Source organism: Rhineura floridana, chromosome 22 (assembly GCF_030035675.1).
Source record: "Rhineura floridana isolate rRhiFlo1 chromosome 22, rRhiFlo1.hap2, whole genome shotgun sequence".
Taxonomy (NCBI): Eukaryota; Metazoa; Chordata; class Lepidosauria; order Squamata; family Rhineuridae; genus Rhineura; species Rhineura floridana.
In genome coordinates this window covers 16,422,853-16,448,046 of record NC_084501.1, presented here as the reverse complement: position 1 = coordinate 16,448,046, position 25,194 = coordinate 16,422,853, and the positions used below count along the sequence as shown (strand labels likewise).

The 25,194-nt window shown below is 49.7% G+C and overlaps 2 protein-coding genes across 9 annotated transcripts in view; one reads left to right on the top strand and one right to left on the bottom strand.

Moving 5' to 3' along the window:
- Positions 1 to 15,985, bottom strand: part of DENND4B (DENN domain containing 4B) — a 53,407-nt gene extending 37,422 nt beyond the window's left edge. For 4 of the 8 annotated variants that reach the window (XM_061605778.1, XM_061605783.1, XM_061605784.1 and 1 more), the window contains exons 1-3: positions 15,881 to 15,985; positions 2,352 to 2,468; positions 973 to 1,289 (exon numbers count right to left, since the gene is read on the bottom strand). In XM_061605778.1, coding sequence (XP_061461762.1) covers positions 973 to 1,271 — 299 coding nt within the window. In that variant the 5' untranslated portion in view covers positions 1,272 to 1,289; positions 2,352 to 2,468; positions 15,881 to 15,985. Of the gene's footprint in view, positions 1 to 972; positions 1,290 to 2,351; positions 2,469 to 6,382; positions 6,495 to 8,980; positions 9,071 to 9,130; positions 9,271 to 15,880 lie in introns of those variants that run through there. The other 4 variants (XM_061605779.1, XM_061605781.1, XM_061605780.1 and 1 more) reach the window with 4 other exon arrangements.
- A 6,130-nt stretch (positions 15,986 to 22,115) lies between these two features.
- Positions 22,116 to 24,606, top strand: LOC133374795 (protein S100-A8-like). The gene is made up of 3 exons (XM_061606013.1): positions 22,116 to 22,222; positions 23,320 to 23,482; positions 24,257 to 24,606. Exons 2-3 carry the CDS (start codon positions 23,330 to 23,332, stop codon positions 24,422 to 24,424), a joined length of 321 nt encoding a protein of 106 aa, XP_061461997.1. The 5' UTR covers positions 22,116 to 22,222; positions 23,320 to 23,329; the 3' UTR covers positions 24,425 to 24,606.
- Positions 24,607 to 25,194: the final 588 nt, after the last annotated feature.

Here is a 25,194-nt window from a genome sequence, read left to right as displayed (position 1 = left end):
CACATGTAATTCATACAACACAAGAGGTAGATGGGGCACGAAGGCAGGCTTTCTCTCTCCACGCCACCTGTATGGCGTGTGTGTGTGTTGGATTATGGTCTGGAGCAGGCTGGTGCCCAAGGGCCCAGTCATGCCTGATGCCAGCTCTGCCACCAGTGGGGAGCCACAACTGAAAAGGCCCTTGTCGTCACCCTCTGAACCTCCCTCAGAACGGGAAGACCCAGAGGCAGCCCTCAGATCTAAGGGAATCCAGGGAGGTTCATAACAGGAGAGGCATTCCAAAGATTCTGGGGTTCGTTCATCTAATCTCTGTCGTCTTTTCGGTGCCTTCTGAAGACCTTCCTCTTTCAGCAAGCCTTTTATGTAGAGACCTCATTCCAATCAGCATCTGCAATGGAACTGTTTTTGAAGATGTTTTGAAGATGTCTTGTTTTAAAGATGTTTGGTTTTTAAGGCGTGCTTGGTGCTTTATCATCTGTTTGCTGCCCTGGACTCCCTTTGGGAGGAAGGAATCAGTAGCATAGTGGCAAATCCAGTAGAGTCCCCTCATGACAGTCAAGACCTCCCACCTCACAGCCATGCTCCCTTTCCCCCATCTCCCTTGTTGTCTCCAAGTCCACACTCCACTACAACAGACGTCCCTAGGAGCCAATGGGCATCAAAGGGGAGGCTGCGTGTAAGCTACTGAAAAGAGTCTTCTCCGTGGCTGACTTGCCTCCTTTCACTACGATTGTCTCCAATCAGCACGAAAGGACAAAGACTCTTCTCAGTGGCTAACAAACTCCCCTTTCCTGCTTTCATACATAGGGACCCGGCTGGGATGCTGCTCCCAAAAAAGTAAGGTGTCTGTGACCCACTGCAACCCTGGAGGACTACACCCTGGGAAGGGTGGGTTATAAATTTAATTAGATGAAGACGTAAGTTGAATGCCCACGTCTCCACCTCACCCTCCATCCACCCTGAGGCACTTACCCCAACTCAAGAATGGGAGGCTTGTCCCGGCCCCGCCTATAGCAGATGTACATCTGAGGGTTGTTGAGCAGTCCGGCGTTGAGCTCCACGGGGTTCCCAGAGGTGGTGCGGTCAATGCAGGTGAAACCGTGGGGCACCTCCTCGCCCTGAGAGCGGACGATAATGGCCACATCCACAATGGGCTCGCTGGGCCTGGCGGGGCGGGGCGGCTGGCTCTCATCCTCCAGCGGCTTGGAGGTGTCCACCAATCCGGCCACCACGAAGTAGTCGACCAGCTGCGGGGCCCACTCTTCTGTCATGGCAGCCGCTCACGGCATCTGGAACAAAGAGGACAAGGAGGGGTGGAAGAGAGAGTGTCACAGGAGAAGCAGACACGACAGCATCGAAAAGTCCCGCCTCCCGTTATGCTTCTACCCAATGGCGGCCTTTGGGGGAGCTCCACAAGGAATGTTCAATAGAGTGTCGCCATGGTGGAGATAGATAGATAGATAGATAGATAGATAGATAGATAGATAGATAGATAGATAGATAGATAGATAGATAGATAGATAGATAGATAGATAGATAGATAGATAGATAGATGGATAGATAGAGGATACATAGATGATAGATGATAGATGGATGGATAGATGGATAGATAGATGATAGATGGATGGATGGATAGATGGATAGATGGATAGATAGACGACAGACAGACAGACAGACAGACAGACAGACAGACAGACAGACAGACAGACAGACAGATAGATAGATAGATAGATAGATAGATAGATAGATAGATAGATAGATAGATAGACAGACAGACAGACAGACAGATTTTATCTCTCTGACTTTATCCCAGTCTGTGTTGGAATTATTTTTAAGATGTTTTTAAAGATTTTTTTTTTAAAAAAAAAGATGTCCCCTTTTCAGGATGTTTTCAAGATCTCTGGGAGAAAGGGTCGGATATAAAACAAACAAACAAACAAACAAACAAACAAGATATTTTTAGTGTTTTGCCATTTGTTTACGCCCTGGGCTCCCCATGGGAGAAAGGGAGGGATACAAATTTATTAAATAAACAAACAAATGCCAGAACCAACAAAACTGATCGTCAGGAGATTCGGGATGGGCAAATGGAAAGAGCTGCCTACACGCAAAGGCAGCCTTTGGGCTGGAAAAAACAACACCTTCCCCTGCTTCTACAAGAAGAGCTTCAAACCGGGCTCTCTCTCTTTTTTTTTTTGTAAAAAAGGAGGTGCCTCTACTCATACCTTGGTAAAAGTGCCGTGGGTGCCAGCACAAAATGTCTGCCAAGGAGGTGCCGGTACTCTGCACACACACAAATCTCTGAATATCTATACCTGTCTTTTTAACTATCTATATCTATCCATACTCACTCTTTTTGCTGTTTTGTAGCAGTATGCTGTGGAAGGCGAGAGGGTAGCAAGGGCGAAGGAGGTTACGTGATGCAAAAATTCCTTCATTCTGCAGTTCATGCAAAACAGGTTGAAGATCTGCAGAAAAATTTCCTAAAATATTAATAATATGATGACACATTCTGTGGGTGTGCAAACCACACCCAACCCCTCCAAAGCCTTGATGCAGGGGGGAGGTCTGCTAAAACGGCAGGATGCCCCTTCTCTTTCTTCAAAGCAGAACGCAACTCTCCCCCACCCCAGTTTAATTCTCAGCTACAAGGATCCGACTGGAAATATACCATATATGTCATTCACTATCTATTTCGGAATGCGTTTTGTCTGTCCGCCTGTGCTCTGTGCAGTTGGACACCTCTTAAGATATCGTACCCAAATTTGACATGACGGTACCTGAGATCGAGGAGCGAGACCTTGCCTATGTTTGGATACGGTTGGACGCCATTTTGAATCATGGCAGACGGAAATTTTCAGAACGGCACTGATTTTAACAACATTTGGCATGACGGTTCCCGACATCAAGAGGCAGGATCTGTCTATGTTTGGATACAACTGGACGCCATTTTGAATCAAGATGGCAGACTGATCCTTTCAAAACTGCACTGCTTTTAACCACATTTGGCATAACGGTTCCTGAGACGCAGAGGCAGACTTTCATCTACGTTTGGATACAACAGGACGCCATTTTGAATCAAGTTGGCAGACTGAACTTTTCAAAACGGGCCTGATTTAGGGGGTTTCTCAGAATTCCTGAGCATTGTTGGCCACGAGGCTGCTAGTGTGTGTGCCAGTCTGAGAGTCTCTGAATCAGGAAGGGGAAGGAGAGAGCGGGATGGTGGCATCAGAAGTCATGTTTCTGTCGATATAGCAGAACCCACAGGGGAATCTTGGAAGGAAAGGGGTTGGCCTGCACAAGCAACGAAACTGAGCTCAGAGGGGGAAGTGGTTGAGCTCAGGTTTTACAAAATCTGGGGGGGGGGGGAAGCCACCAAAGACTTGTCATGACTCAACGTTGGCCCCAAAGTCACTTCCTCCAGACCAGATGACCTTTGCCCTAATGCCTGAAGTGGCGGTCTGACAGCTGAGGTTGACTAAAAGATCTCTGCGTGCGCTCAGAGAAGGTGCAAGTGCCTGCAACACGGAAAGCCAAGCATTGGCACGGAAAGGGCAGGTTGCTCCAAAGCTGAATCAGGGCTATTCACTTGAGGTGGAACCAAGGGCAAAAGTGGGCAGAGCCACGGACGTAAAGTTCACCTTGGTACACCAGGCTCGTTTCTACACACACCCTCCAGCCAGGCATACAAGAGGCAGGATTGGCGTTGAGGGTCCAAGGACACATTGCAGCCAGGCAAAAGCTCTTTAGGAGATTGCACAGCAGGACCAGTGAGGGGTGTGTGGCTTGGGGAGAGAGGGTGTAGCTGGGGAGGGAGTGTGGCCTGGAGAGAGTCCCAAGGGCCAGACAGAGAGGCCTGAGGGGCCTCCTTTGCCCCTGGGGCATCCCTCCTGTGCACAAAGCAGAATGATGTGGTAGCATGACAGAGGTGATATAAAAGGACCCACATACACAATTCAAGGTGCGGGTGCCTGCAGCAGGAGGAATTCACACATTTCATCTTCCCCACAAACAAAAAGCTAGTATATCAGCCAAATCAACCCCCCCTGATATGCTAGGTTTCTGCTTGCAGGGAATTAAAACGACAACAACAACAACTGTGGGAGTGCTCAAAAAACGGTAGTGCCTCACCCATAGCCTAAAGTCCTCCAGTCCATTCCCATTCTAACATTTCCACCTTCTATTACCTCATTTGCTGTTTTGAATCGATAGGCCCAATCTACGTGCTACAGGAGAGAGGAAGGAAAGAGGAACCACAAATCTTCCTGCTGCGAACACAGTGCCAGGTGGCACTTCTTGGCTGTAACTTTGCTTCTTTGTCGAATGAACTTTGAGCACCACCCCATCCCAGGTTCTCCTTTCTTCCAGAAATCCTAGTTTTATACGTGCAGGGGTTATTCCCCTCCTCGATCTCATGTGTGCCCCACATGGCTGACGTCGGTGGTGGGTGCACCATGGACACCAGGTTGCCACCTCAATGAGAACTAGCCCCTTTTCTCGCCCCCGCCAGGACCTCGTCCTCTGGCTGAGAGCAGACAAATGCATCACCAATTGGCCCAGACAGGGAGGAGAGTGGTCCGCTGCATCACAGAAAACAGGAAAGGGACAAAACAGCTCATTCAGGGTTGGGGAACCCTTTTTCACCCCGAGGGCCACAGGGCCCTTTTGAGCAACCTCTCGGGGGCCACATGGGGGTGGGTGGGCGGGGCCAGAGGCAGAAGTGGGTGCAGCACTGAACATAAACGATCCATGTTCAAGGACACATATGCCAGCCCTGCACCACTCAGGGAGGATGCAGAGTGAGGCCAGTAAGGGGTGCGCCCTGGGAGAGTCCCGAGGGCCAGACAGAGAAGCTTAGAGGGCCGCATTCAAACCCCTGGCCTGAGGTTCCTCACCCCTAAGACTAACTGGAATCCAGCATGGGAACACGAACACACACACACACGAGATGCCTCTTTGTCAAGAGTGAAATTCCCTAGAGAGCACAATCAGTTTATGGTCACAGCAAAGATGGACAGTCCACGAGGCAGCGGAGAGTCCCCTGGGAAGAGGGACTGACCGTTACACCGCTCCGGGAACTGTAGGTCTGGGAGGGGTCTCCAACGGAAGTGTCTCCAAAGGTCTCACAGCACCCTTCGCAAGCGGCTGTTTCCCAGGGAACTTTGGAGGAAAAGCCATGATGGGTTTAAAGCGGTATGTAACAGTGCTTTAAACGGATGGCACAAATGGGGCCAGAGAGTGGGAGAGCTCCCGCAGTGAGGTAGGTCAGCCCTGTTACCCCCCTTTTGAGAGAGCAGAAGATGGCGGGGCTGAGAGGGCACGGCTTATCAACTCACCATCTGTGCTTCTTCCTGCCCTTCCTCCCTCCGTACCCTGTTGAAATGCAGACTGTAGGCACCTCGGGGCGGAGGCCCAATCTTTTCCCCGTTAACAGTCCCCCCCCTGCAAAGCCCAATGTGCGTCTCCACGGCTGCGCGTTCAGAACAGCAATCTGAAGGGCCGTATCTCCTGTAAGGCTAGGAAAGATTCCCCATCTGGGAAGCAGGAGAGCTGCTGCCAGTCAGTGCAGACCATACTGTGCTGGGTGGACCAGCTCTGACTCGGTATAAAGCATGTTTTATGGGGAAGGCCAGTGGCACAGCTTCTGCCTTGCACGCAGAAGGTCCCAGATCAATCCCTGGCAACGTCTCCGAGTAAGGCTGGGAGAGACGCTGCTGGTCAGTGAGGATGATACTGAGTTCAATAGACCAATGGTCCTATTCAGTATAAGGGAGCTTCCTATCTTCCTGTCTAATCAGAAGAGGCATGGGCGTCTGCAATAATTTTTCCTGCAGGGTGGGTCAAAGGAAAACGCTGAAAGATTTATGTGTGTGTGTGTGTGTGGGAGCAAGCTAGTTTCTCTGACGCACCCACACAAATTGAGAAGGATAGCGGTTGCACATTTACCATCATAACTCCGGCTCTACAAATGCTAGAATCTTTCTTTAAAGGGAAAGCAAGCAGGGAATCTGGGAATTAGGGTTCTTTTTTGGGGGGGGGAGAATGTATTCCCCCCTACCTTTCCTTCCCCCCAGGGGATTTCCACGGTAAAAGGGAACCTGCAAGACCAAGAACTAGGACAAGGCAGAAAAAAACCTGATTACACACAGAGGCAGATCCTCTTTGCAGCCCCCCCCCCAGTCTTTTGCACAGCAAGGAAAAAAGTGGGGAAAGGGGCAGTGCAGATGGCACTCCTACCCTGCTGATGTCCAGCTGTTCAGAAGCTTATAGACCTTCCCACGTGCCCTCGAACACAGGCCCTGCTTATCCTCCCCCCCTCGCCGTTGGTGCCAAAGCTCAACGGATCTATTTTTGGCCGTGGCACACACGACTTGACACCCACCTCTATCTGCTGGCACCCAGCTGCAGGGGGGAAAAAAAGAAAAGAAGCCGCGTCCCTTGACTTGATGATGCTCTTGCGAGGCGGCCTGCTCCAGCCAAAAAAGGACCTGCCACTGTTTGATGCCCGGGGCAATCGATTAAAAGAAACGCGAAGGAACGAAAACAGCTTCGGAACGAGGAGGCCCGCCCTCAAAAGGACACACAAAACCTCACCACCACATCAGGCAGTCAGACTGCAAGCCAGATCAGGCCCTCAGAGCATCTCCAAGGGCCGCACCCACCCACATGCCGTGAACCTCTGCCTGTCAACTGCTGCCAAAGGGAATCGAGCACTGCACAAAGCACTTTGCTTAGGACGTGCATCTCGGTCTCTCCTGAAAAACCGAAAGTTACAGCTGTTTTGCAACTCAGACTGACTGAAACATCCCTCGGGCACAGCTGCCGTGGGTTTTGAAAGCACCCGGTGCAGGCACACGGCGCTTTATGCACGTCACGGAAAAAAAGCCAACGCTGTATTTTTCTACAACACAATTTTGCACTGCGCAAGGTGCGAGAGGCCAACAGGGATTTAAATGCTGGGTCAAATAAGGGCTTGGGGTGTCGCCAATGCCCCCCCCCCGCTCCCAGAGTAACTTCTTCCTCTCTGGCCCTCCTAGAAAAAAAGTGGCACGTTCAGCAAAGCTGTGCCTGGACTGTTTGGAAGGCAGGGAGAAGGGATGTGAACTGTTGAATCTTTTATATATATATAACCCCCCACATGTAGAAAGCTAGCATGTCAAGGAGAAGGCTTGGCTAAGCGCCAAACATCCAGCTCAGCTGGGAGAAAACCACAGAGGACTACTAAAGCTGTCCCCCCCACCACATCAGCTCCCTGCAACGCCCTATGTGCCAGAGAGAGAGAGAGAGGAAACAAGCGGTGGCTGCTCTCAAAAGCCGTTTGTACTTTGCTTCTTACAGCCGTCCCCCCTCACAACAAAAAACCATGCATACAGCCAGCACAACAACAGGAAATGGCAGTTCCTGAACCGCTCCTTCAGTGCACAAGATTGCATTGCAAAGCCCAACTCAAAATTCGTGAGAAGCTTTCCGTTTAGACCAGGTAATCGCAGTCCCCGGGGCCCCAAATGCGGCCCTCCAGGCCTCTCCATTTGGCCCCCGCAAGTCTCCCCGGCCACATCCTTCCCTGGCCCGCTTTGCACCCCAAGTGTTTCCTCCTGGGCTAGGACAGGACGTAGGACAGAGTGGAGAATGTGTATTAACGAGACTACCATACAAAGGCCAAATTGACATGCACTGTCCCACCCATTTTTGCCTCTGGCCCTGTCCACCCACTGGCATGTGGCCCTTGAGCCCTTGCTCAGAAGGGGATGCGGCCTCCAAGCTGAAAAGGGGTGGGCTTTTTTTAACCCATTCGCCCCGACCTGTAAGCAAATTCCCATTCCCTGGCAGGTACCTCATTTCCGCTGTCAAAACGTAGATTGTAAGGGCATTGGGGCAAGGACTCTCCTTGCTCTTAACTACCGCAAAAAGTGGGACTTCCACCAAAAATGTTCGTTGTGCCAGCCAGTCAGAGACGCCCTCCTCTAGAACGGCCCATTCCGACCTCCTTTCCCAACATTTCATGGTTACTTCTTTTGGGGAGGGGGGAAGGTTGACCCTATTTTTTTTTTTTATTATTATGATTATTTAGAAGATTCACTGGGACATGGGCAAATCTCCACATGCCCGTGAACATACTACTATCCTATTTTGGCTACACAACCCTCGGCACTCACCACCTGACATCACTATCTATCTATCTATCTATCTATCTATCTATCTATCTATCTATCTATCTATCTATCTATCTATCTATCTATCTATCTATCTATCTATCACATTTGTATACCGCCCCACAGCCAAAGCTCTCTGGGTGGTTTACAACAATTAAAAACATTAAAAACAAATATACAAATTTAAAAACACATTTTTTAAACAAGCAGTTTAAAAACACATGCTAAAATGCCCGGGAGAAGAGGAAAGACTTGACCTGGCTCTGAAAAGATAACAGTGTTGGCACCAGGTGCACCTCGTCCGAGAGATCATTCCATAATTTGGGGGCCACCACTGAGAAGGCCCTCTCCCTTGTTGCCATCCTCCGAGCTTCCCTATTAGTGGGAACGATAATGTTTATTGACACCCTGCCTTTCCTCTGAGGAGCTGGAGGTGGCGTGCATTTCCCCCACCCCCTTTGATCCTCAAAACAACCCTGTGAGGTAGGTTAGCCTGAGAAGTGATGCCTCAGCCAAGGTCACTCACAAGCTAGGCATGTTACTTTGCAAAATGCCGAATGAACGCCAATTCATATCATCATCACCACTGAGAAGGCGAAACTTGAGCAAATCTCCAAGGGGAGCCCTTTCTCTATACGAAAGGGCATGCAACCTGCTTGCAGATCCCCCCCGCAACAAATGCAACCATGTTTCAGCTGTGCCCCTTCCTCTGCAACCCTGCATGCAGCAGCATGCGCCCAGGAAAACGCATGCAGGCGCAACGCCCGCAGGAACGCATAAAGCCGCCTTATACTGAGCTCAAGACTGTCTACATGGACTGGCCCTACCTGGAGATGCTGGGAGTCAGAGAGAGAGAAAAGGGGGCGGCGGCCTGGAGGCTCCCCACCCTGCCCCTAACAACACCCCTGCACAGGTTGCGAGCCATTTCCGACGAGACGAGCCCTTGCTGTGGAGCAATATGGTCAACCGCGACTTACTGCTGGATCACCAAACCTCTCCAGAGCTCCAGGACAGCAGGGGTGACTGCAGGCCTACCAATCACACCCGGCAGGCAGGCAGGCAGGCAGAGAGAGAGGGCAAGAGTTCCTCCCAGGCCAGGAAAGGAGTGGAGACTTTAGACTTCCCCTCCACGGTGCCAGGATAAGAATAGAGGAAAGTGAAAATGAGGAAAAAGCGAAAGCTCCGGGCCCTGAGAGAGGGAAGTGTGACCTGGGGTGGGGTGCAGAATACCCCTCCGCCATCACCACATAAGAGAACCAACCAAAGACGGAAGGAAGGGAGAAGCGGAGAACATTCCAGTTCTGCTTCTTTGCTGGGTAAAAGCCAAAGCAGAACTGCCAGCTGGGTACGTGCGCCGTCCCTTTAAAGCAGCTGGCTTCTGCCAGAGAATCCAGGGAGCTGTCGTTTCTCCCCAGAGAGCCACCATTCCCAAGCACCCTTCGCATGCTACGGTTCCCGGGATAAAGGCGCGTGCTTGAAACACATGGGGTGTGCGCGCAGCCACCCCTACGCCCAGGTACAAAGCGGGCACTTGCCAATACAACACTGGCCCAAATTGTACCACACAAGACACTTGCCGCCTTCTCCCTGATGGACCTGCCTTTCATCATCAGAAGCATAACAGGTGGGGAAAAGGGACGTGGCATTTTCGGTGGCAGAGCAAAAACCACAGAACTCTTTCCTTGAGGAGATACGCCGGGCTCCCTCTTTTTCCTGGGTTTGAAGACCTCTTCATTCGGTGATGCTTTTACAACACAGGGCTCAGGGGGGGCATGCTTTACTCCTCTGTAAGTGCATCTAATATGTGGTCCCTGATTGGTTGGGACGTGAGTATATGAAAGAGATGGGGGAACCTGTGGCCTTCTATATTGTTGGGCTTCCAATTCCCATCGACCCCATCCAGCATGGCCAACGGTCAGGGATTATGGGAGTTGCAGTCCAACAATATCCAGAAGGCCACAGGTTCTTCCATCCCTGTCGTATACGCGTGTCCCAGCCAATCAGGGATCACATATTAAATGCACTTACAGAGGAATAAAGCAGGGGCGGGAAGCTCATGGTCTTCCACATGTTGGACTCCAACTCCCATCAGACCCAGCCAGCATGGCCATCTGGGGGGCACAGGGTCCCCCATCCCTGCTTTACATCTCAATGTGTGATCCCTAATAGGCTGGGCAGGGTACAGAATCCTACATCAGTGGTGTCTAGATGAGAAGTTAGCAGGCCCCAAAGCCAAAGATTAATTTCTCAACGAAGAGCTGCTGTTGACAAAAGGGCACACAAAGTCCATCTAGTCCAGCCTCCCGTTCTCCCAATGGCAAACCATATGCCTCAATGGGAAGCCCTCAAGCAGGACCTGAGCATGAGAGCGACTCTCTTGTGACTCCCAACAACCAGCGTTCAGAAGCTTACTACTTATGACAGCGGAGGGAGAACTTCACCACCATGGGAGGCAGCCACCGATTCCTCCCCCAGGAGTTTCTCTAATCCTCTTTCAAAGCCGTCCAAGTTGGGGGCCTTCACCGCCTCTTGCGGGAGCAGATTCCGTCATTTAACCGTGCACTGTGTGATGAAGCTATTCCTTTCCTGTGTCCTGAACCTCCCAACATTCAGCTTCTTCGATGGCCCCAAGTTCCAGTTTTATGTGAGAGGGAGACAGCACCTTTCTCTATCCATTTTCCTCGCCTTGATCTTTCTGGTTGCCCTCTTCCAAACCTTTTCATAAGAAGAGCCCTGGGTCAGGCCAGTGGCCATCCAGTTGTATTGGCCCATGGGCAAGTTCAGCAGCTATACTAGCAGAATAGCTGCCTGTAGGCAAGGGGGGCTTGTATCCCCCCCCAGTTCTCTAGTGTAGCATTCAGTATCTAAGTGTGAGGAAGATGGTTCAAGGAACGGTCAATGAATTAGCTCAGAGCCACCTGGAGTCTAATCTGGGGTTCCTAATAAGCATTCGGTGTGATGCTCTGCCAAGAGTGATTCTGGGATGCTGGAAAGGTGCCTTGTTAACCAAGATAGTGTAGATCTTGGAGCAGTTAATGCCCCGTTAGGCGATTGCTTTGCTTATCATTTATTGTTATCCTGTAGTATGATGTCGCCTTTTTTTAGCAATTATATGCTGAGATGCGATGATTTAATGTTTTATAATAATTAATCAGTTATGTAACCTCATTATTGAGCTGGTAAACATGTATGTTATAAAAAGGGGTCTGGGCTGCCTGGTTCAGTGTTCAGCCTGGTCCGTGTCCGTGCAGAGCCGGGCAGCCTGTCCCACTGTGTATTGGGTACACCTGTGGGTTGAAAGCTACTCAATAAACACTTTGTCTCCTTTTAAGTAAACCTGCGACCCAGTCTGCCTTCCTCATCTCTCTGGTACCTTGAAAACCTGAATGCCCAGGAAGGGGGCATACACCAGTCCAGCATCCTGTTTGCACAGGTGGCCAACCGGATGCCCCGACGGGAAGCAACAAGCGCACAACCTGAGTGCAAGAGCAACTCTTTCCAGCTCTACAGTCTCCATTCCTGGTCAGTCCCTGCCAGTTCCAACTCCGTTTGGAAATATGTGAAATTAAGACACACACACAATCTGCATCACGTTAGTTATTTACATTAACAAAGCGTGGTTAGTATCCATGCTGTGACCCGGAGACTCAGATCCCTAAACTTCAGGCCATATGGATTGGTGACACGTATGTCTCCCCACCTCTCCTCCGAGGTCCACCACTTGAGTCTCACAACAACCCTGCGCGGTAGAGTAACCGGCTTGACAGCAGCCAGATGTGAGGACTGTGGAGTTGAGTGGTGGAGCAGGGAGGTTTGAATCCACACTTTAACATCATCACCGAAACACCATGCCGCATCTCCAGCTACTGAGAGCCACAGTTAGCCAGAAGAAAAGGAAAAGTATTCTGCACATGCTCAGAGAGCCCCTCGCTCGTTACTTTGCAAGTTCTGGGACTGAACTCTGACGTTAAAAACACATGCACAAAAACTGTAAACGCAAGCTTTAGACCAAGTCCCCGGTGGGCCCTAGAGGCAGCAAATGAATAGAGAGCCCTCATATTTCCAAAGGGGTGGGGAAGGCCTCAACAAAGAGAGACCTCGATTCACCCACTTATAAGCAAGCCGATGGTTCAGCCTAGTTTTGCTTGCAGCCCCTAGCCTGGGGTGAGTATGAGAATTGCCCCTAGGTGATCAGGCTGCAAAGCCTTTGTACATCAGAAGAGACATTCCCTTGGGCCCTTCAAGCCTTGTGGACTGGTAACGCTAGTCAGTTTCCTTCTGAAATTGAGCAAATAAATAAAACCAACAGCAATTTTTATCTGTTTTTGTGATCGGCCCTGGGACCTTGGTGGGAAGTTTTAAAACATTTGTTTAGTAAAAAGAGACAAACACAAGCAAGGAAACTTCAGCACTGCTGCAGGACACCAATAAGTCTCTTTGGAAACCCACCCACCCCTCCAATATATCTATATCTATATATAGAGAGAGAGTTTTGAAAGCAATAAACAAAATCCTTTTCAGGGTAGCAGGGACTCTTCCAGCAGAAGCCCAGTGTGTGTGTGAGTGGGAAAATGCAATAGGGAGAAATCACAGCGGGGCAGCCTTTGGCCACGCAAAGAAGCCAGCTGTTGCTCTGGGTATTAGGAAGTGAAAACTGCCGATATGGAAAACCAGAATTGTTTTACAAAACCACAATATTAAAAATAAAGCACCCAGGGTGGGGGAAGCGGAGGCATCACAAGGAAAGCAGGACATTGACCCGCACTCTGGAAGAAAGCCTTTTAAGTAGAGAACTTTATCCCAGTCTGCGTCTGTGTCGGAGTTGCTTTTAAGATGCTTTTCAAAGGTTTGGTTTCCCCCTCAAAACATGTTTTTAAAACATGTTTTGTTTTAATGTTTTTTTTTTTTTTTAAGTTGTTTTGTTTTAATATATTGTACAGTCTGTTTTAAAGTTGTTTTAAGATGTGCTTTCGGTGTTTTTTGGTTTGCCGCCCTGGGCTCCTACTGGGAGGGCAGGATATACATTTAATAAATAAATAAATATGAGATAATCCCACACCTCTCCACCCAGAGGCACTGGACCAACCGGGTCCAACCCCCTTTTCCCTTTGGGGTGCCATTGAAGCAACTTCAGACTCTTAACTGGGGATGGGGTGGGAGTGGGGAGCTGTCCCTTTGGGTGTCTGAAAGGGGGAAGGTAGAGAAGGAGTGGGGCGTTGAGGTCAGCCCCCAAATTGGGAGGGCCTCAAGAAAGAATTAGGAGATGTAGGAGTGTGTGTGTGTTGGGGTGGGAGGAAAATGCACCTCCCCTAAGTCTTCAGAATAACACGGGGAGGAGGTACAAACTATGGCATTAACTCCCGCAAGATGCATTGATGGCCACCAACTTAGATCGCTTTAAAAGAGCGTGAAACAAATTCATGGAGGAATCAGTAGCGTAGTGGCAAATTTAGAGGTGCAGGGTCCCTTCATGCCTCCCCTCCCCTTTTTGCTGCCCGGTTAAGAATGAGATCCTTCTTAAACCTTCTCCCATCACAACAGAGATCCCCAGGAGACAATCAGCAAGACAAGGGAGTGTGTTAGCTGCTGAGAAGAGTCTTCTCAGTGGCTGACTCACCTCCTTTCACTCTGATTGGCTCCAATCAGCAGGAAAGGACAAGGAAGCATGCTTCAAGACTCTTCTCAGTGACTAAAGCACTCCCCTTTTATGCTGATTGTCTCATAGGATGCTAGAGACATTGGGACCATGTTCCGAAAAAAGTAATGGATCTAAGACCCCCCGAGACTCTGGACGACTACACCCCTGCCGAGGATCAGGCTATCTGTGGCTACTGGCCATGACGGCCAGTTGACCACAGTTGAAGGCGGTAGTTGCTGTGGCGCTCAGGTCCAGCTTGCCGGCTTCCCTAACAGGCCACTGTGAGATCAGGAGGCTGGACTAGATAGGCCACAGGCCTGATCCGGCAGGCTCTTCTACGTTCTTAAACAGCATGTTCAACATAACACATTGCTCAGGTTTTAAGCCATACCGCCATTCTCTCTCTGCAAATACGCAGATAACCACAAATCGACGCAGACAGCATATCCTTAAACGATGGAATTGGCTCTCCCACGAGGCAGTGATGACCACTAACTTGGAGGGCTTTAAAAGAAGGTTAGACAAACGCATTGAGGACCAGGCTATCCCTGGATACTAGCCACGACCGCTGTGTTCTACCTCCACTGTCGGAGGCAGCATACGCCTCTGAAGACCAGTTGCCAGAAGCCGCAGGAGGGGAGAGTTGCTCTTGCGCTCCAATCCTGTTTGCGAGCTTCCCCTAACGAGCATCTGGCTGGCCACTGGGAGACCAGGAGGGTGGGCTAGATAGCCCACCGGCCTGATTCAGAAGCTGGCCTCTTCTGACGTTCTCAATATGTGCAACAACTCAGATCTCCACGCTTTCTGTGTTTGTGGGTGTGGAAGGCAGAGAGGGATTTGGAGTTGGGTGCAGGACCAGGAAGTATTCCTTGGAGAATGAACCGGGGTGGGTCATAGAATCATCGAATAGTAGAGTTGGAAGGGGCCTATAAGGCCATCAAGTCCAACCCCCTGCTCAATGCAGGAATCCAAATCAAAGCATTCCCAACGGATGGCTGTCCAGCTGCCTCTTGAAGGCCTCCAGTGTCAGAGAGCCCACTACCTCTCTAGGTCATTGGTTCCATTGTCGTATGGCTCTAACAGTTAGGAAGTTTTTCCTGATGTCCAGTTGAAATCTGGCTTCCTGCAACTTGAGCCCTGGGTGGCAACAGCAATCTGAGATCAGCAACTGGTTTTTTTTTTAATTATTATTATTATTATTTATACCCCGTCTTTCGGCCAAAGGCCCTCAAGGCGGCTTACAAAAAATACAAATATAAAAATACAATATATTTTTGTCCAGGGGGGGGCGGGATCAGTTGTCACTACAGATCCGTCTCAAATAAACCCAGAGCAACATTTTGTGGTTGTTATGTGCCTTCAAGTAAATTTCGACTTATGGCGACCCTATGACTCAGTGTCCTCCAAGAGCATCTGTCATGAAGTACCCTGTTCAGATCTTGTAATTTCAGGTCTGTTCAGAACAACATTTAGAAGCTCATAAATAGGAAAGACCAGGGTGAAGATCCAGAGTGCAAAATTGGGGCAGGGGAGAGCAGGAAAAAAAGGCTAAAAAATGGGGGGAAGAATCAGAAGCAATTAGAATTAGAACTAGGGGATATTTTTGCCTGGGTGTTGGGGGGGGGGGCGTAACAAGCAGGAAGATGCAATGAGGAAGCACAGTCTCCAGTTCCAAGCAAAACTCGCCCCTTGGTGATGCAATCCTTGAGACTGCCTTGTTTTGGGGAGGGGGGGAGAAGAAGAGGGTGGCCCAAGTTGGGGAGGGAAGTGTGTAAAATAAAATAAAAAATTAGGGGGCTATAAAGAGAGATTAAGAGTTTGGAAGAGGCCATTGAGAGCTGGGGGGAGGGGAAGGCAAGCCCTCCTTTACAAAATAAGGTGGATTTTGCATTTGCAGCAATCACACCTCGAGGCGTGCATGGCTTGGCTTATTGGGGGGGGGGCGGGAAGGTTAAACCAAAAGTGTGGGGAGGAGGGAATGAGAAAGATGGGTTTGCAGAAGGAAGGTGGATAAAGAATCTCTGCTGAGAGGGCGAGGGCGAGAGAAAGGAAAACGAGCTGCGTGGCATGGCATGCAAAACTCCCTTACCTGTGCAAACTCCAGGGGGGGCGGTTGTGGCAGCGCTGCCGCCTCCGCTAACCTCCAGCCCACGCCATAGTCTGGCTCGGCCTGGCTCAGCCGCTCGGCTACCCCCTCCCCTCCCTTCCCCGACCTTCAACCTTGCAACAGCGCCCCCTGCTGGGGCGGAGGACTTTGCCCGGCTACTCGCCTTCAGCATCCCCCCCCCCATCGATCGATGGGAGAGTGTGTGTGTGTGTCTCCCGGCCCTACCTGGGGGAGATCTTCTGCAGGCAAAGCTCTGTTCATTATTTATTATTTCTTTATTAAAGCATTTAGAAGCCGCCGTTTTCACAGAATTGCATCAAGGCAGCTTACACCATGCAGAGACGCAGTAAAAGGTAAAAAGCAAAAAGAACATCATTATAAGCAATAGGAAATGCATCAGTAAAAGGAGACAACAGTCAAGAAATCAGAAGAAGCCCAGGACTGGGGAGGGCAGCCATGAGAGAACTAGAAAAGGTCCTCAAATGCAAAGATGTATCACTGAACACTAAAGTCAGGATCATTCAGACCATGGTATTCCCGATCTCTATGTATGGATGTGAAAGTTGGACAGTGAAAAAAAGCAGATAAGGGAAAAATCAACTCATTTGAAATGTGGTGCTGGAGGAGAGCTTTGAGGATACCATAGACTGCGAAAAAGGCAAATAATTGGCTGTTAGAACAAATTAAACCAGAACTGTCACTAGAAACTAAAAGGATGAAACTGAAGTTATCATACTTTGGGCACATCATTAGAAGACATGATTCACTAGAAAAGACAATAATGCTGGGAAAAATAGAAGGGACTTGAAAAAGAGGAAGGCCAAACAAGAGATGGATTGATTCCATAAAGGAAGCCACAGACCTGAACTTACAAGATCTGAACAGGGTGGTTCATGTCAGATGCTATTGGAGGTCACTGATTCACAGGGTCGCCATAAGTCGTGATCGACCTGAAGGCACATAACAACAACAACAAATACTACATTGATTGGGGGTGGGTGGCAGGGAAATCATGTTAAAAGGCCTGTCTAAAAAGTTTTCCTTTTTTTCTACCCCTGACCTACAGCCCTCCTCCTAAAAACAAAATAAGATCCCAGTCCTTATGGTTCTCAATAAAGGGCTGATTTAAATAGGGAAACTGCTTCGTACCGAGCCAAACCATAGTTCCATTTAGCAGCGTCTGCACAGAGTTTCAGACAGAGGATCTTTCCCAGCCATTCCCGGAGACGCCAGGGACTGAAGTGGTGGCCTTCTGGCACGGAAAGCAGGCACTCTCCCACTGTGCTAGAGTTGGCACTACTGGGAGAGGCTGAGATTTTGGAAGGGTCTCCTTTTAAGTGTCCCCAGGGGGAAACGGCAGAGCTGAAGGGAAGCACCCTCTGGCCTGTGCCATCAGCCAAGAGACAAAGGGCTAGTTCTTGTAACGAAGCACTAGTGCCTGAATTTGGTTTTGGTTTTCCTCCTCCCTCCACGCTGGTTTTCCTTTCAGGTTGTGTCTTTTCGATTGCCAGCTTGAGGGCGGGGCCTGTCTTATTATCAATGAAGCCTTACAGCGACGACTGCTCCTGGGCCGGAAATGTGACCGCAGTAGTTCAGGCACTGGTGACCTAAAGGCTGAATTACTGCAATGCACTCTGTGTGGGGTTTTCCTTGCGCTTGACGTGAAAACTGGCGGTTTTAATATCTTTCCAACCAGAAAATAACCAGAGAATATAGCTTGTGTTGGATTGCCACCTAGTGGTGTTTTGCAGTTCCTACTGCTCTACCTATCTGCTGAGCGTGCAATCCCAATTTGCTTGTGCAAGGCTGCAGATATCATCTAACCTCATCCTGAACTGGCCCAGTTCGGTAGGGGATCCAGGATTTGTCCGGATCAGAGGCACAACCCTAGTGATTATACGTCTTTCCTGTTAATCGTTCGTTCGTCCCACGTTTTCCAATTCATTTCCACACCCTAACCGCAAAAAGTCTGATTCTTTTCTAAAGGGGATTTGTTGTGGTAGGCCAACAGAGTGCCTTAATCCACTTTAATTGCACAAACCTAAATTTCCTAGTTTGGGCTTCAATTCCTCCTTGGAAAAAAAGAAAGATAGCCTGGCGGCACCCATAGTACAGGTGATCAAAATGTGGGATTAGCTACCCTGAGATCATCAGAAGAGTCCTGCTGAGTCAGGCCTATCAAGTCCAGATTCCGCTTCTCACAGTAGCCAATCAGATTCCTCTGGGAAGCCCACGGGCGGGGCGTGAACAAACAAGCCCTCCCTCACTGTCACCCAGAAGGGCATCAGGAGAGCCCTGCTGGTTCAGGCCAATGGCCCATCTAGTCCAGCATCCTGTTCTCACAATGGCCAGCCAGATGCCCTGATGGGAAGGCTGGAGAAACCTCTAGCACACACCAAAAATCTCTCTCTCCCCTGCCCCTCCCCCCCAAACAAAGATGATGGTATAGCTACACAGACAAGCCATAGTTAAGACAATCAATCAATGCATGAAATCATGACCCATTTGATTAATGCCGGGAGTATATGTGACCTTGCTTCATATTGGAATGAATTTAAAACAGGTATTTCCTGTTTTAAATTTAAAATTTAAAACAGGGTATTTCCAGGAGTTTCACCATTCTGCAAAGCAATGGTGAGGAACTCTTAGCCCACGAGGCTAGTTTGGCTCACCAGTTCTCGGAAGTTGGCCCACCCAGCCACTTTGGGCAAGTCATGCCCACCTTTGGCTACTTTTCGCCGACTTTTGGTTGCGATGGAAGAATCAGGAGTGACACTCCTTATTTTTACTTTGCAGGTAAAAGTTGGTGCTTTTAAAAAATAAATAAATATTAGTGTCTTTTCTTTCGCCTGATTCAGGACTGGGGAAACCTTTTCAACCCAGGGGCCGCATTCCCTTGTGGCCAACTTCTCAAGGGCTACATCCCAGCAGTGGGTGTGGCCTGAGGCAAAAAGTGGGTGGGGCGACCAATGTGAATGCCTTTTGTGTCTGAGTCAATATTTTGAATGACATTAGTACTCTGTATGACTTCCTCCCTTTCTTACATTTATGTATTTTGATGCATAGAGAAATATATTTGAGAGAGTTTTTTTTAATTGTACAGTAGTCTAGTTTCTATACACACTCGCACACCCCTCTCTCTGTCCTCTGTCCAGTCAAGCAAGAGGCACAATCAGAGTTCAAGGGACATCATTCCAGCCAGGCAAAACAAAAAAAGGCGCGAAGCAGAGCCGGTGAGGGGGTGAGGCGTGGATAGAGTCCCGAGGGCCAGAGAGAGAGGCCTGGAGAGCCTGAGGTTCCTCCCCTCTGGCCTAGAGTGTGAGCAAGCTGGATTTTAATCACTGCTTAGACCAAGGAACGCAGTGCCAGTGCCAGAGGGTGGACAGGTTGGGCACTGGCCGAGGGCCCCTGCAGCACAGAGGGGGCCCTGAAGGGCCCTTCCATAGGGTGGGAGGGTGGAACTCCCATTCTGTGATCTGCGGCAGCATTGGGTCCTGCAACTCTACCCTGCTGTGGATCACAGAGAGCGCCCAGGCAGTCCCCTTCCCAGTACAGTCAGTGCAGGCTTCTATAAACTGGCATGTACATTGGTACCTACCTCTTCTGTCGATGTGAATGCCATGCACACTGTGCTCACATGCTTGCCATCATCCAAGACAGTGGCAGGGGCTTCCCTAAGGGGCTGATGCCCCTGCCACCATCTTGGTTGATGGCAGGCATGCGGGCTACATACGCACTTCATTCACATGACACAAGAGGTAGATGGGCTTATTAGCCCCATGCCACCTGTAGGGGGGGGTACTGGGCTACGGCACTGCAGACCCGGGGCGGGCTGGTGCCCGACGGCCCAGTTATGCCTGGTGCCGGCCCAGCCCTGAAGGAATGGCCTTGTTTTTTTACCTGTGCTTCACCCAAAGCTGGTGCAAGGAATACACAGGAGTTCCTTCCCAGAAATGCCAAAGGCATCATCCATATTCAAGGGCAACCAAACAGGCCCTTTGGTATGACTCAGCATTGATGAACAACAAGGTTTGGGAGCCAAGGAGTTCCTCTTTCCTGCATTCCACATCTCCTGAGTTTCAAGTCAGCCAGGAGAGTTTGGGAAAGTGGTCCCAGCAGCCACACCTGGAGACGGCGCCATCTGCCACTACCTTACGAGCACGGGAAGCAGACTTATCCTGAGTCAGAGCATTGGTCCGTCGTGCCGTCAAGCAGGAAACCATTCAGCATGTCTTCTTGCGCTCACTCTTGGGCCTCCAACAGAGCATGCCCGTTTTCACAATGAGTTGTGCGGTTGGTGTCCCTTTCCCCACCCTGCCCATATTGCACAGAGGCCAGAGCGCCTTGCTCCTTGCCTCGGTTGAAAAACGACAGCGTGCCAGATTTAAGGTTACTTGGAGGAGAGAGCTGTGCAAAGCTTGGTGGACAAATGCAAAGCCCTTCTGATCAGATATGGCCAGATTGTTGACGTCCTCAAGGGTATTTCCCTATAGCTGCAAAACTGTGCATTAAAAATAAAGAGTGGTGACCCTTCTGTTAGCTAAATGTCATCTCCAGACGACGCAATTCTCACCATGTTATTATTCTGCACAATCTGATTGTGGTCTTCCAAACAACTTTTCTGGGGAAGGGCCGTAGCTTCCTATGTTGTGTGGAACGGACCTCCTGATAAGATGGTATCTGCAGGGGGCCCTCACCTATAGAGTGCAGTGATTGACTGGGTATATAAGGGGTAAGACGGTCTTTCAGGTATCCTGGTCCCAAGCTGTATAGGGCTGCGTACACCAAAACTAGAACCTTGAACTTGGCCCGATAGCAAATGGGCAGCCAGTGCAATGCTTTCAGCAGTGCGGTGACATGTTGGCGCTACCCTGCCCCAGTGAGCAGTCTCGCCGCCGCATTTTGCACCAGCTGCAACTTCCAGACCTCAAGGGCAGTCCCATATAGAGCGCATTACAGTAATCCAGCCTGGAGGTTACCAGTGCGTGGACAACAGTGGTCAGTTCCTCCCTCCCATAATATCATTAAATTCCAGAGTCTAAAATTACCGAACTGCACCCCTGGTTCCATCAGTACTGTCCACCCCAGAGAAGGGGACTCTCTGGTCCTCCAGATGTTGTTGAATTCCTTCTCCCTTCGTCCTTGATCATTGGCCGTGCCGGCTGATGGAGGTTGGAGTCTAGCAACATCTAGGGAGGCATCAGGTTAACTGCCCCATGCTCTAGGCCAGCCTTTCCCAACCAGTGTGCCTCCAGATGTTGTTGGACCACAACTCCCATCAGCCTCAGCCAGCATTGCCAATGGTCAGGAAAGATGGGAGTTGTGGTCCAACAACATCTGGAGGCACACTGGTTGGGAAAGGCTGCTCTAGGCAGTAACAAAGCGCTAGCCCCCAACAATAGGATGGGCTTGACAATCCCCCCCCCCAAAAAACAGGGGTTGTGCCCAACGCCTTTGTCACAATGTTATGCACCACTGAAGGCTCTACACAAGTTTCTCATCCACCCCCCACACAAAAAAATTCTGATGGCTCCTGCGTTTGGCAAACAAAGGCACAGCCCCAAAATAAAACAGAAAGGGCACCCTTGGGTCCTCTTCAGTAGTGTAGTGACAAATTCAGAAATGCAGGGTCTCTTAATGTTAAATCACAACCACGCCTCTCCCACCCCTCTTTTTGCCACTGGGTTAAGAATAAGATCCTTTTTAAACCTTCTCCCCCCACAGCAGATATCCCTAGGAGCCAATCAGCATGAAAGGGGAGTGTGTTAGCTGCCGAGAAGAGTCTTCTCGGTGGCTGACTCATCTCCTTTCACCCTGATTGGCTCCAATCAGCAGGAAAGGACAAAGAAGCATGCTGGAAGACTCTTCTCAGTGACTAACGTACTCCGTTCCACGCCGATTGTCTCATAGGATGCTAGAGACATAGGGACCCTGCTGACCCCGGACTACACCCCTGGTCCTCTTTATCTATCTGACTTTATCCCAAAGAATTTGTGTTACTATATAGACCTTAAATACACACACACACAATTAGATTTCATTGTAACAACTTTGGAAGCTGGAACAAGTGTCCCAATTAATCACTCGATGGCTATGTGTCTGGAGCTTCCTTGTTTATAACAGCCAGCTTTGCATCCTGATCTGGGTGTGCCAGGTGCAGTTTGGCATGTCATAGCGGGAGGATCTTGGCAGAGGAGGGGGAAAAACCTCATCTGGGACTATGTGCAAGACTCATCCGCCAAGGAAACTATAAAAAGCAATCCTGCCTTAACATCTGCATCCACATCACCTCTCTTCCCAGATCTTGCTCCCTTTGGAACCGAGGTAAGTCCTCACCTCTTTGCAGCCAGTGAGAAGGTGGCTTGAAAGGGGCCTTGCATGGTAGCAACTCGCCCGGTCACCGTCAGTGAGCAGGGATTCCATGCAGGCGAGTGGGCTCCATCCCTTCTCCAGCAGCCTGCTTTGGCTTGGTGCTTAGCTGGGGAGGAAGGGGAGTCTCCCCATGACCGGCGCATAAATGCACAAGGCTAGCAGAGGGAGGCTAGAGTGTTGGGTCTTTCTGCCTTCTGCTAACCTGTGTTGTAAAAGTCTTTTTTTTTTTTTTACTACCCTAGCCACTTACGGTGTGTATGTGTGTGTGTGTGTTTGTATGTACACAGCCGGCACTGATTATTAGCCTTACTCAGCAGGCTAGTAAAATGTTTTTGTCAGCTAGTCTGTGGGCTTATTCACAAGGGTGCTTCAAAGGGGGTAGGATCTCCTCCTTTGGGATTCTGCATATCGTTCGAGAGGCCGGGTGGAGGAAGAGGGTGAATGGGCTTCAAGAAGCACTGGGCTGAAATCTGTCCTCCCGTTTCTTCCCCCGAGAAAGAGAGGCTTCCATTTTTCTGCCTTACTCTAAGGGTGCGTTGCAATTTCGCCTGACTGGAGCTTGCCTTTCCGTTGAGAGGTGGCTGAGGATGGCGCGTGCGTTTCTTTCCAGGAAGCCGTGGCCCAGTGGTAGAGCATCTGATTGGTGCACAGAAGGCCTCAGGTTCAATCCCAGGTGGGGCTGGGGAAAAGATCCCTCTCTGAAACCCTGGAGAGCTGTTGCTGGCCAGTGCAGACAATACTAAACTAGATGGACCAGCGGTCTCATTATAAAGCAGCAAAACCTTGAGGACTAGTATCTTGCTTTACTATGGGGGAAGGGGCGTAGCTCAGTGCTACAGCACCTGCTTGGCATGCAGAAAGTCTGAAGTTCAATCCCCACCACCTCTAGGTTGGGCTGGGAGAGACCCCCCTGCCTGTAGCCCTGGAGAGCTGCTGCAAGTCCTATTCTTTTGCTCCTCATCTGAGGAGGCCTCAGGTTCGAGGTCTGGGCAGAGCTGAACCTTAATACTCTTTCTCTTCTCTCCCCCCTTCTCTGCCTCCTCTCCAAGGCTTGGTAAGATGAAAACTCAACTGGAGAAGGCTTTGGAGTGTGTGGTCAACATCTACCACCAGTACTGCATTCTGGACCCGAGTGATGACTACCTACAGTTCAAAGAGTTCAGGAAGATGATGAAGGAACAAGCTCAACCTTTCCTGAAGGACACCACACCTGTAAGCACTGAAGAAGAGCTGGAAAAGTCATGGGCAGTGATTGGATAAAACTCTAGGTCAGGGGTAGGGACCCTGTGGCCCTCCAGATAATGTTGCGATACAACTCCATCATCAGCTGACTGGATGGGGCTGATGGGAGATAGAGTCCAAGAACCCCTGGAGGGCCATGCTTTCTTCATCCCTACTTTACGCCTCCGAAAGTACATTTCATATGTGATCCCTGATAGGTTGGGACATGTGTCTAAGACAGAGGTGGGGAACCTGTGGCTCTCCAGATGTTGCTGGACTGTAACTCCCATCATCTCCTGATCATTAGCCATATGTATGGGTCTGATGGGAGCTGGAGTCCAAGAACATCTGGAGGGCCAGTTGGTTAGTCACCTCCTGCTCTAAGTAGCAGCAAAAGCTCTACCACCACCACCCAACATTTTATAGACAAAAATAAGGATGGGCTGAAAGACAAGATACAAAAGTTAAAAAACAAATGATGGGGAAGGACAAATTCAGTCACTAAATGCTTCATAAAACTACAATATGCTACTCACCCAGGGTTTTGAAGTCTGCAGATGTGAATTCTAGGTTTTAATCAATTCTAGGTTTTAAGCTTTTTCAGTTCCTCAGTTTCTTGAGATCCAGCTTCCAGGTACTACAAGATTTAGATTCTAGGTGCTACAAGATTGTCCAATGAAAAACCCTTATGACCACATCTCCTGCTTGACTCACGTTACTAACGCGAATACCCTTTCCTACCTCTTTTTTTTTTTTAATTTGCAGCCCAATCTCGACCAGGATGCTTACATCCAGCAGCTATTTAACAAAGCAGACAAGGACAACAGCGGATACCTCAAATTCACAGAGTTCTTGCAAGTGTTGGGAGCTACCCTCAAAGATGCTCACGACAGATCCCACAAGCTGCATGAAGAGGGACATGGCGATAACTGAGGTCCACCTGGCGATGGCCATGGTCCCAGTTCATCAACTGACTCAGTCAATCCTTGATTGCAGTGCCGATTGATTCTAGGCATGGCTGTACGACTGCGAAGATGTCAGGAGAAGGCATCAAACTCTCTGCCTTTTCATTGTGGGGTGCAAGAACAATAAAGTACCTCTTTGAGAACTCTCAAGTATTCGCCTCGTGTGTTTTTGTGATAATATCACAGGACAGCAAGCATCCAAAAACCAATTAAGACAAAGCATGGCAGCGGTGGTGGAACATTTATTTATCTATTAAATGCATTATTGGCTTGTCCACGCACATATTCATACTCAGTTAATATCCAGACCTACAGCAAGAGAAGCCCTCCAAACGCCCTGGGCTCCTGCTGGGAGGAAGGGCGGGATATAAATCAAATAATGAATGAATGAATGAAAGCCTTCCAAAGTTCAGAGCCAAATGCCTGGGAGAAGATAAATGGTTTTGCCTGGTGCCTAAAGATGGTTAATGATGGTGCCAGGCAAATCTCCCTGGGGAAAGCGTTCCAAAAACGGGGGGCCACCACTGAGAAGGCCCTTTCTTGTGTTGCCATTCTCTGCACCTCCTTTGGGGGGGCACACAAAGCAGATCCTCTGTCGCCGAGGCCCGTGTCTGGGTTGGTACATACAGGGAGAGGCGGTCCTTGAGGTATTGGGGTCCTGAGCTGTATAAGTTTTTATAGGTCAAAATCAGCACTCTGGAAACTAATTGGTAGCCAGTGCAGTTGTGCCAGAATTGC